We start from the raw sequence: 12,635 nt of genomic DNA, 5'->3' as shown, positions 1-12,635 counted from the left end.
TTGGCAACAGCACAGACTTACAGCACAAAAGATCCTTGCTGAACAAAGTTTGTGCTGGGAGCAACCACCTCTCAGTGCAGGTTAAATGCACTTGCTTCAGTGCCACCCCACCCTCCAATCACCCAGCAACCCCACCCTCCAACCACCCAACCAGCATCTGGCTGTAGTTAGTCCAAAGTGCAGCAGCTGTCCCAGCTTGACCCCCTCCCTCCTGTTCATCTGTGCGATCTTCGGCCTTCTGGGAAGCCCCGCCCTGATAGCACGGCTCTCCCATTCGTCAGCTGTCTGGCTGCCGCTCGTTAATTGTCCCAGTGTCTCCACCACATGGGCGTGGCTCCCAACATCATCTGGTGTTCCGCTTGGCATCTGCTGCACAGCAACCGCCCGTCAGCTGTCTGGCAGTTCAAACACCCCCCCCCGAGCACCGCCGCTGGAACTGCTTCGCCGAGAAAGTTGTGATGGCCCAGACAGTGAGCTGCTTTGCCGAGACAGTGAGCTGCATGGAACTGGTGTTGGCCGTCCTCTCCCCCAACGTGCTGTCCTTCACCTTCCCCCCTCCTGTATGTCAAGCCTGGGAGGGCTTGACACCTACTCTGAGTACTATAGAATGTGTATTTAGATCGTATTAGGCAACAAGAATGCAGTACTTCAAACCAGCTTTCAGATTTTGAATGGGTTTCACTCTGGATTTCAGCATGAGCAACACTGGAATAAGTTTGATTTTCTTAATTCTAATCAATAAGGGTTCAGAAAATGCTATGTTGTTTCATATACGATTTTAAATTCTTGACTACTCTCATTATGAATGAGAATTTTCATTTGAGTTTCATATAAATTGATATAATTTACTGCTCAAAAACTATATACCTAACAGAACAAATATCAGTAAAATTGATTTCCAACTTTAAAAATAAATGATGGGATATGTATCTGACACTTTTTTAGATGCCATTTTAAATATGGTGAATATTGCTGCTAATATACTTGGAGCAAAAACTGAAGAGGACACTGCAGAACAAGGTAGGCAGTTTATGGAATAAATTTTAAATGGCTTTAATTCTGTTTAGATGGATTTTCTCTCTGTTTTGCATAATAATAAAAACTCTGAAATTAATTGTAAGAAATTAACATTTTTTACCTTATTTTTATTCAACAGGATATAAAGTAAATAAACAAACAGCTTTTCATTTTAAAAAACGATCTGAAGTAATAATAAAACAATAAGTACAGTAAAAAATATTAGGGAAATATTTAGCAATTGATTAACAAACCAATAATTTAACCATAGCAATTAAAATCACCTCAAAAAGAGTGCAGCTATCTATGGACCAAAAACATTTACAGAAAGAAAGCTTTTAATATATGTTAGTCCCACTAGCTCAACCAGACCAGAAAATCAACTCCACAGGATGACTAGAATTGCACTATAATAGAACCTTGCAAATCCACTTGTGCTTTTAATACCCCAGTATTATTTGTCTAAGCCACTTCTGAATGTTATCTTGCTTCCCAAGACTTCTGTCTTGGGAAGCAATGTTTCTGTCAGAATCCAATTATACTTCATCTCCAGTTATCAATTATAGAAAACCCCATTTCTGCCCTCTCTGGATTCTGTCATACAAGAAAGGGAAGGTGGTGAACAAAGGGGCTTTATGGCCCTCACTTCCTTCGGTACAACTTCAAAGGGATTGAATGTGGATAGCACCAAAAGGCTTTATCATAACAAAGGAGGCTATTTACCTTTCATGTAGTTTTCTCTGAGGTCTCCATCCAGCCGGCAGAAAGGAAAAGGGGGTGGGATTGTGATGCCTGAAACTGTCACTGGAAGAGGGGGGTGATTGGGTGGGACTACTGGGGAACCCCTTAAACCTCGAATGGGAGAGCTTGGACCCCAAGTCCTGTCTAGAACGCCTGCAACCATTTTCTCTTAATAAAGGATTCCTGTTGGAAGAATTATTCCAAGAGTTCTGTCTTCTTAAGATGCAAAGTGGGGTGGGTCCTTACAGTTTCAGCTTTCTTTGCCTAGGTAACAATTCTTGCATATTTCCCCTCACTCTCTACAGACCATGCCCTGTGAGAAGGAGGCAAAATGAGTTTTCTTTGAAAGATGTCCATTCAGGACATGGAATTGAGACAATTATTGATTATTTGTGTACCATCTAGATCTTCTGTAGTGAGAGAACGTGTAAATCTTACATAAATAAATATTACACATTGAATAGTATACTAGTAAATTAAAAACAAATAATTTCTTCTGAAATCACAATCCAGTTCAGTGGAATTTCATATAATTAAACTGTATGTCTTTTCAATAGGAAACAATGTTTCTGAAAACACAACTCCCACTTCCAGAGAAACATCCAATCTACCAGAACCAACCACTGTTCCTTCTTTAGAGTAAGTAATGTGTGCTAGATGATTAGGCTAATCTGAATGTGGTTTGGAAAATTAAAACTCTAAAGGAAGATTAAACTGAGACTCTGTTTGCTTATGCAAACAGTTTTCTTTTCATTCTGAAAATATGAAAGCTAGAAAACTGAAAAATGGAAATGGAGAATAGGTTTTTTTTTCCCTGAAACATTCCTTCCACAAGTAAATTGAAAAACTTAATTATGAAATATATTCTAATATTTTCATTCTAACTTGTGTGTAAAATGGTTCAGATACAAAAAGAGCTTATGCTTAGAAATATATCAAACAAAAAACTCATGAATAAGTGAAAGAACATTAATTTCTTTAACCACTTTTTTTAAAGGATATACTAAAGTGCACATTTATTCTATTAATTTTTCAACCTGTGTTTGTAGACTTGTTTCTCCAGAAATACCAGCGACTGAAAATGAGATGTTAGTTTTGGAAATTACAGGAGAGAGACCAATTGTTCAGCTTGTTCATGAATATGAAGAAGAAGTCAGTCAGTCCACCGTGACCCTGCTGCCAAGTGATGAACAAGAAGAGGAAGTATCATGGTTTGAGCATGAAACACAGATCTATTGTTACAATCTGACTGCTGCTTGTTGTATTTCTCGTTTTTCAGAGTATGTATTCAAATGGTGTTCAGCAATAGCAGTTCTCCATCCTCCCTGCAATAAAACTGATAGCATTTTGGAAAAACATAATTCTGCTACTGTTTCACAAATACAACTAGTTCCAACCAAATCATTGCATACTTTGGTGCATGAGCAATCTTCAGAAAAACCAGATGCCTTAATTATAGACTTATCTGAAATGGCAGTAGGTGTTCTAAGCAGTGTATTAAATGAGGCTACAATTAATCAGACTGAAGTTACTTTTGAACTGGAGCCTAGTCATCCACAGACTGTATCACAATCCATCCTCTTAGATGTTACAACAGGAACCAGATCACCATCTATAGTAGAGGTGTCCTCTGAGCCTACAAAATATGAAAATGTATCTGAAAATCCAGAGATCCTTTCCCAAGAGGAAATCCTTGCTGAAGAAAACAGACTTGTAGTATCTGTTACAGACAAACCTCCTACACCAAGTATTATAACTGAATTCAAGGTGTTGAACACAGAAGAAAAAACCTCGATGGAAACTACTTCAAAGCCAACAGAAATTGTTTTACAGTCCGAATGTACAGTAGCCATAGAAAGCTATGGTGTGGAAACAAAAGTTAGTTCTTCGGAAACAGAAAAGCAAGAAGTGTCACTTGTGGAATCATCTTCTTTGGAAATAAAAGATGATGAGCAGACTACTGAGGAAACATTTCTTGCAATTTCAGTTTCTGGTGGGTTGCCAAGAACTGCCACAGACTTTTATGCTGAACTACAGAATTCCACAGATTTAGGCTACACAAATGGGAATCTTGTTCATGGGTCAAATCAAAAAGAATCTGTGTTTATGAGACTCAATAATCGCATAAAAGCTCTGGAAGTAAATATGTCTCTGAGTAGCCGCTATTTAGAAGAACTAAGTCAGAGGTATGTACAGCAATGGAATTCTTATTGTCTGATTTTTTTTTAAAAAAAATGAAATATATGTCACATGGCCACATTGCTGAGCAACAGAAATCCAGGCAGTCCTAGTTGCCATCATAATATGAGGCATGCAGTTGTTAAGGGGGAAGCAGAGGGGGTCTCAGGTAAGGAAAGCAGAAGTGCCATAGAGGGTGGAGGAGGCCTTGGGAGGCCCTGTGCAGCTGCATACAAGTTGAGGAGGGAGGTGCTGCAGAATAGCCCAAGCTCAGGAAAAGCAGGAGAAAGAGAGTGCAATGTATGGAAGTAAAAGGGGGAAAAGAACATGGTACATGTGGGAGCAAATGGGGGAAGAAAGGCACAGAGCATGCATTGTGCAAGAAAAAGGGGAAGGAAGGTATGATATGTCTGTGAGCAAAGGAGGGATGGACGGCAGAGGGCTTGGAAGATATAGTGTGTGCGAGCACAGAAAGCTGCAGGGGAGAAGATTTACCTGAGTGAAGTGCAGCCTTGTCTGCTTGTTTTCCCATTGATTTTGCTTGTTGGAAGCCAGCTGGGAAAGTCACAAATGGAAATCACGTGTTTGTGGGATGCTGTAACCAATAAGTGTGAACTGATTGCCAAGTATCCCAATTTTGTTCACATGACTGTGGAAGTGCTGCAACAGCTGGAATTTTGAGGGCTTGCAAAGCAATTGAACAGTCGCTGAACAAATGGCCATTGAGGACTGTAATTAGTAATGCATAGAGAAATTAATTTGTATAAAGTTTTAAATAAGAATACAAGGAATATACATGCTACTTGGGGGACTTGGTGTTAAAAAATAATTTATGTTAATTGTGCATGATGGTCTCAGAAATCAAGGAAGAATAATTTTATTCTGATGGCCAAAATTTCTTTTATGTATAATTGTAAAATCATCATGCAAAGCATCTTTGGGTACCGTCCCAAAAATAATTTAAAACCAACAATCCTTTCCTTGGAAGGAAAGATGTGCTCATCGGTTGAGCAGCCTTACAATGTTTTTTAAAAGGGTTGAGGGTTTGTTTTGTTTCTCTAATTGTGCAGATATAAGGATGACTAAATGAAATTGGGAAGAGATGAGAAATGATAGTAAGATTTTCTTTTACTTTGTAGGTATCGAAAGCAAATGGAAGAAATGCAGAAAGCTTTTAATAAGACAATAATAAAACTTCAGAACACTTCATGCATAGCAGAACAGCAGGTGTGCAGAAACCTATTTTTTGTTATCTGTAACTTAATGGTTTTGAAATTAAAGAAACAAGTTTATTTTACAAGTAGTCCCTGAGTTATGATGGGAATTGGAGCTAGGTTTACTGTCACTAAGCAATGCAGTTATAAAGCATGTGGTAACATGACTGCATCACTTAACAATAGAAATCCTGGCACACTCAAGGTCCTTAGGATCTATAGCAGGCTTCTTAAAGAAAAAGTGACAGTGATTTACTGGAGTGATTTGCTGGCTTCCCCATTGACTTGCTTTTGGGAAGTTGGTAGGGAAACTGACAAAAGATTATCACATGACCACAGGGATGCTGCAAGAGCCAGAACTTTGAGGATTGATCATAAGTCAATTTTTTCAGCACTGCTGTAACTTTGAATAGTCGCCAAACAAATGGATATACAAAAGGCAATTTTTGCAATATCAAGAATAGCTGATACTTCTTTATTATCATTTAATGAATTTCTTATTAATAAAAAATTAAGACCACCTTTATTTATCTACTATATTAGCATGACTAAGTCAGTTTGTGTTTAGTTTTAGGGGAGACTAGACAACCCGTGACCTGTTGGGTAATCCTGTCAGAGATATTTCTTTACCAAATTCTTCAAAGCCTTCAATAGTTATAGAACTTCTAATATAGTGCCTTCACTGGACAAGTTGGGATATATTCAGAGATGTATCTGCCTTGAAAATAGCCCATGTTGCATAGTCAAACATCAGCACAGGAATTGTTTTATGACATTTAGTATTACATCATAAACTACTTTATGATAATGCTTGTCATAAAATATTTCATAATTTTTTTTCAAATGTCAATTCCATGGGAGTTATAGGTTCTAAATTTTGGACATATTCTTTAATTTAGCCCATTTGATATATTTTGGTTCAAAATAGACAGGAAATTGCTTACAATTTCTTCTTCCCCTTCTTTCTTTACAAAGCAGAGAGACTGGAGAAGAAGGGATTGTAAAAGAGAAAGGCGTACAATGGAGAATATACCAAGCTGTTTGTGTAGTACATGTGACTGCTGGCACCAGCATATTGCTTTTTTTGTGTCTTCCCCAATATGTGCCTCCTTATTCTCATATAGTCCCTTCCTCTCCAATTGATGTAAATATTAATTCCCTTTTTGTTAATTATCCCAGCATCCCGATGAACATTCCAAAAGGCAAAGGAGTTAGGACACAAGCAAAAGCCAAGATTTGAAATTGTTTAATCTTGTCAATATCAAGCCAGAAAGGACAGTTGTGGTCACTGATTTCCCACTTACCACATGATGTTGCCAGTTCCCATTGTGGTTGCTAAATAAGGACTATGTATATTATCCAATTTCAGCAATCCTGCATTTCTATATAGTAAATACTTTTAAAGATTAAGAAGAAAAGGAAATCATGTTTTTTTACTATTTATCTAGGATTTGAAACAGACAGAGGCCATCCAGCTTCTACAGGCTCAACTAACAAATATGACATTCATTGTTTCCAATTTATCATCAACAGTAGCTGAACTAAAAAGAAAGGTAAACATCTAAATAATATGAAAGAAACATGTTTTAAAATTTAGGTACCAATATTTATATTTTGAACACTGTGTTTTTTAAAAAAATATGAAATACTAGTAATGGGCGTTTAGTTTCATAGAAGATAGATTTTAATTAGAGTTCAGTCATATGGCTTCATCAAAATAATTGATCTTGAAAATGCTAAGTTGAAATGCATTTTACAGTCCATAACTAACACTTTCATGTGAAAAGGTTGTCTACAATTGTTAGTCATTTGAAGATATGCTTATGTGTTGCCAACTGATCTGGACAAAATACTTTAAAGTATTTTGAATAGGTTTTCTGTAGGATAATAAGCTCCTTATAATAGGAAGAATTAAAAGATAACCAGTAACAAATTTATGGCAGGCTTCTTACTGTACATATCTGTAGGCTGACATAATTGAATCCAATTATGGTATAAATAGAGCTATTCCCATTAATAACATAAGGCTGTACTGTGATGACTGTATACAAGCAAATAGTCAATTTTCATTTCTCAGTAGTTTTTAAGAGAATTGTAGAAATTTGTATCATGGAATAAGCTTGCATGAGGGAGATTCTATACAGAGTTGTATGTATTTAATTCCAATCAGTTAGGTCATACTATTGAATGCTATCCATTATAGCTGACATTCTGTTGGACTTAAAGGGATACCTATGGGGGCAATAAGAGGAAAAGGCTTGAATCCATGGAGCAGGATGAGCAGCTGTATCTAGAAGCAACTGCTCTAAGTAACAACAGAATAGAGAGTTATAGCTACATGATATAGAACAGTGGTTCTCAACCTGTGGGTCGGGACCCCATTTGGGGTCGAATGACCATTTCACGGGGGTCGCCAAACAACACAGTCCGCCATTTTTTTCCCCTTTTCCTTAGCTGTGCTACTCCCTTTTATTCTATTGGCTTTTGAACGCCAATAGAATAGACTCTCTTGAATAGAGTCTAATTCTATTGACTTTCAAAAGCCAATAGGAATTGTCCAGGCTGTCTCTGCCCTGCTGAGCCCGCCAAAAGTCCCATTCTGCAAATGGTACTGTACCAGTTGAGCAGTCCTTGACTTACGACCGGTTGAGTAGTCCTCGACTTACGACCAGTTGGGGGTCGCGGCATTAAAAGGTTGAGAACCACTGATATAGAATAAGACATTTTCATTTCTATGCCTTGACAATTTTTTATAGTCTATACCAAAGGTCCCCAACCTTTTGGGCACCAGAGACTGGTTCCGCGGAGAGAGGTTTTTCCGTGGACTGGAGGATGTGTGGTTTTGTGTGCTGTCTGCATCTCGCAGATGGGGCTTTGCTTGTTTGTGCGGCCCAGTTGCTGGCATGCGGTGGCCAGATACTGGTCCACGGACAGGGGGTTGGAGACCCCTGGTCTATACCACAGGTGTCAAACTTGCTACGTCATGTGACATGTTGCGACGTATTGTGACTCTTTGTATTGCTGGCAATGAAGTGGGCGTGGCTTTGGTATGATGACAGCGGCCCGTGGGCTGGCAGTTTGACACCCCTGGTCTATACACTCAATTATCATAGCATAAAGTGACCTTTACCACTTCGTTAACTGCTAGATTGTTCTATTTCAAGCACAAAAGATTTGGCACAAATGGTATGCTTTTTTCACCAATTTTATGTTTGAACAGTATTTATGACTATCATAGCTGCTATAAATGAATGTGATTGGGTAGAAAATATCATTTTGCAGAGAGGCTAAGAGAAAATAATTGTATAAGATCTGAAAATGCATCAAAGAAGGAAACTTTAGCCCTAAAATACAAACTTCTTGGCACTTACAAGTTTGGTCTTACTGTCTCTGTTAAGAGTCTGCTAGATCCATTTCAACTATCTCTCTGGATCACCCACATGCAAGTTCAAAAATGCACATACATAAACTCTCTCCCCCCTCAAAAAATAGGTTGCTCCATAGGCTTTTCTAATCTTACCTGTATTATGTGCAGTCCTTTCAACCCTAGCTCCAAATTCCTTCTCTATACCAGATTGCCTTACACTCTTCCCTATTCCATCCCCAAACCCCACATTTCCTGTTCCACCTACATGGGAACCCTTCTAGAGAAGAACTAGCTTCATTTTGTTCACCTTTCAGAGATGTATCTTGGAAATAAAAATGGCAAACATTCCTGGCAGCCTGGGAAAGAAATTAAACACCAAAACAAAATTAAATTACTAGAAGACAACATGGGTTTATCAAAAGATTTATTGGCAGACCTTATTGCATTATTTGACAAGATTAAATTAATGGACAAGTGAAATGCTGTAGACATGCAGGTAGTCGTCCACTTACGACTACAATTGAGCCCAAAATTTATGTGACTAAGCAAGGCAGTTAACTGAATTTTGCCGCATATTACAACCTTTTCCCCATAATTGTTAAGTGAATCACTGCAACTGTTAAGTGAATCATGTGGTTGGCTTCCCCCACTGATTTTGCTTGTCAGAAGCCAGCTGGGAAGTTTACAAATGGTGATCACATGACCCTGGGACAATGCAACTGTCATAAATACATGCCAGTTGCCAAGCACCTGACATTTGATCAGGTGAGCCTGGAGATGCTGCAATGCTTGTAAGTGTGAAAACCACTCATAAGTCACTTTTTTCAGTGCCATTGTAACTTTGAATGGTTGTAAGTCGAGGATTCCCTTTAAATATAATAATAAACAAGAACAAGCAATAAAAGACAGCAAATTGGAAAAGATGAAAAACAAATCTACACCATTTAAAGAAGCATTCAAATACCCTTGCCAATGCCTGGGCAAATAGCCAGCAATTTCCAAAATCTTAGAAACACCAGCATGGTGGGCCTGTCTGATTCTTGGGGCTTATTCCAAAAAGCAGGTGCTGTGACAGTGCACTTTCAGGACCTGATAGCTTTATTTAATCAAAGGTACCCAGAGTGTGCCAACCCTGCCAAACTGAAACAATGAGGAAGGTATTACAGCAGACAACCTGTAGTATACTTGGCTTCAGTAAGGACCGAGTAGATCACAACCTGCTTCTTGTTGAGATACGAATATGTGGAATGCACTGCATCACCACCAGATGGATTCCTAACTGACCAACCAACCACCCTCACCATGTAATCTTCAATGGAAGTACATCTGCAGGAAAGGAAGCATGCAGTGGGATACCACAAGGTTCTGCCTTATGCCCAGTACTTTTCAATATCTTTACAAATGATTTAGATGAAGGGATAGAAGGGGAACTCATCAAATTTGCAGACAACAGCAAACTGAGGGGAGTAGCCAAGGCTTTAGAAAATAGGCTCAAGATCCAGAAGTACTTGAACTCTGGGCCCTATCCAACAAAATGCAATTCAGTGGTGAGAAAAGTAAGGTTGTAAGGCAAAAAAAAAAAAAAAAGGCACAGGTATAGAATAAATCAGTGGTTCCCAACCTGTGGGCCATGAGGGGTTTCCAACCAGGCTGCGGAAACTGCCAGCGAGCGCACGTACGTGCATCCTCACTTGCACAAGCAGCTGGCAAGCGCATGCACATGCTCCATTTGTGTGAGCGGCAGGCACGCATGCACATTGCTTGTGCAAATGGAACTGTGAGCGTGTGCCCACCCTTGCTGGCCTCTCATACTGAACCATCCCATCCCCCTGCCCATCTGCAAATCTGGAAAGGTTGGGGAACTCTGGAATAGATGGTACTTAGCTCAACAGCAGTAGCTGTAAGAAGGATCTAAGTGTCCTAGTGAACCACCACTTAGGTATGAGCCAGCAATGTGTTGCAGTTGCCAAAAAAGCCAATGCAGTCCTAGGCTGCCTCAACAGCGTGATTGTATCAAGATCACATGAAATGTTAGTACCACTTTATACTTTTTGGGTAAGATCACACTTGGAATACTGCATCCAGTTTCGGTCACCACGATACAAAAATGATGTTGAAACAGAGTGTAGAGAAGAGTAATCAAGATGATTAGGCGCTGAAGGCTAAAACACGATGAGCAATTGAGGGAACTGGTTATGTCTAGTATAACAAAGAGAAGGACTAGGGCTGACATGATAGTAGTCTCAATATTTGAGGAACTGTTACAGAGAAGAGGAGGTCAACCTATTCTCCAAAGCACCTGAAGGCAGGACAAGTAACAGGGAAACTTAATCAAGGAAAGATCCAAGCTACAACTAAGAAATTTCTTATCAGTGAGAACAATTAATCAGTGGAACTGCTTATTCTAGAAGTTGGGGATGCTCCTTTACTGGAGGTATTTAAGAAGAGATTGGGCAGCCATTTGTCCAGAATGGTATAGGGTCTCCTACTTGAGCAGGAGTTTGGGCTAGAAGACCTCCAAGGTCCCTTTCAAGTCTATTATTGTGTTATTAAAGTAAATCACAAATAGAAGAAGGACAGTTGATATATTTGGAAAGTGTTGGGGACAGTTGCCTCTGCAGAGATTACATTACTTAGTTAGATATAGGTAAAACTTATTAATATAGCATAGATACTCATTTATATATATATACAGTTACTTCTATATTTAACTATGATTATACAATCTATACAATTTCTTTTTCAGGTTTCAGATCACCAGAGTTACCTTGTGATTTCTTTGCTATTCTGTGCCATTCTAGTTTTCATATTTTTTCTGCAACGTTGCAAACACAGACCAGAATTGAATAATGATTACTTTTCAAAGGTTCTCAAAAGTAATCACTGTCCTAGTCCTAAAAGGTAACTTATTTCTCAGGTTTATTATTTTAGTCTAGATCAGGCATGTCAAACTGCCAGCCCGCGGGCCAGATGCATCATGCCAAAAACGCGCCCACCCCATTGCCCGCAATGGGGAAAAGGTCCCGATATGTCACGCGATGTCACGTGACGTTGCGTGTTTGAAATGCCTGGTTTAGATCAATCAGGAAAACTAAGAACAACTGCATACTAAGACATACTTATGACTAAACTTATAAAATGCTTTTCATTACATAAATGCTTTCCATTATATAAATATGTAGAATGGAAAGTATGTTGAGGTGTGAAATTTATGAATGTATGAAATTTATGAATGAAAATTATGTGAAAAAGTGAAATTTTCAAAAGGCTTTTGAAAGAACCTTGCCACTCAGGATAACTTGTAGATAGGTCATCAAAAATAGCTTAAAAACAGTTGCTCATCCTTCTAGCGCACGGGTGTCAAATTTGTTGCATCACATGACGTGTTGCGACATACCACAATTTTTTTTGCATTGCCGGAGCTGGAGTGGGCATGGCCTCTTCATGATGCAACAGGCCGCGGGCTGGCAGTTTGACATCCCTGTTCTAGCGGGAAATAAAATAAATAAGCTATTTTAGTATTTATCTCCATTTAGCATATTGAAACAGTAAACACAAAAAAAGAAAGCAACACTCAATTGCAGAATATTATTACCCCCTCTCCTATGGGCTCTAACTACCAAAATAGTTACCAGAAATTTGCCTCTCCCTTGCAAAAGCAGGAGATGATGGCTCTATTTAGAAGCCACTCAGCAAGAACTAATGAATATGGAGTTTGAGCATTTGCTCAATTTGGTTCTAATTTCTCATTTCACAATGCACATCATGCTTTATTTCTTGAGTTCTATAAAATAAAGAGAATGTAGAATATACAATGGTATAAAGTTGTTTATCCTTTGTACAAACACATTTGAACCACTTAACAAAGTTTCTGAGTGCACTTTCAGTTTATATATTATATATATTATACAAATATCTCCAAATGTTTGTTTGTTATCAGAAAAGATCTGAAATAGTGTATTATCTCATTTATCCATCACAATAAATTTGAGTAAAACGTTCTCCTGTATTTAAAAGGCATTTTCACATTTAATGGCTATAAAATAATGTCACTTTTAGAAATTTATCTTGCTTAACCAGGAAAATAAATTGATAAATCTTTCTTATGAGTACACAAT

The 12,635-nt window shown here is 38.4% G+C and overlaps 1 protein-coding gene across 3 annotated transcripts in view; it reads left to right on the top strand.

Moving 5' to 3' along the window:
- SUCO (SUN domain containing ossification factor) overlaps positions 1-12,635 on the top strand; it is a 153,597-nt gene that overhangs the window by 120,557 nt on the left and 20,405 nt on the right. For 2 of the 3 annotated variants that reach the window (XM_039325941.1, XM_039325940.1), the window contains 6 exons: positions 946-1,020; positions 2,316-2,397; positions 2,808-3,944; positions 5,076-5,163; positions 6,599-6,703; positions 11,264-11,418. In XM_039325941.1, the coding sequence (XP_039181875.1) occupies positions 946-1,020; positions 2,316-2,397; positions 2,808-3,944; positions 5,076-5,163; positions 6,599-6,703; positions 11,264-11,418 (1,642 nt within the window). The remainder of the gene's footprint in view (positions 1-945; positions 1,021-2,315; positions 2,398-2,807; positions 3,945-5,075; positions 5,164-6,598; positions 6,704-11,263; positions 11,419-12,635) is intronic. The other variant, XR_005554599.1, reaches the window with a different exon arrangement.

The sequence above is a fragment of the Crotalus tigris genome, unplaced genomic scaffold (genome assembly GCF_016545835.1).
Source record: "Crotalus tigris isolate CLP2741 ecotype Arizona unplaced genomic scaffold, ASM1654583v1 scf7180000024339.11422700, whole genome shotgun sequence".
NCBI classification, from domain to species: Eukaryota; Metazoa; Chordata; class Lepidosauria; order Squamata; family Viperidae; genus Crotalus; species Crotalus tigris.
Note: the sequence above shows the minus strand (reverse complement) of the source record. Positions and strands in the feature narration are given on the sequence as shown.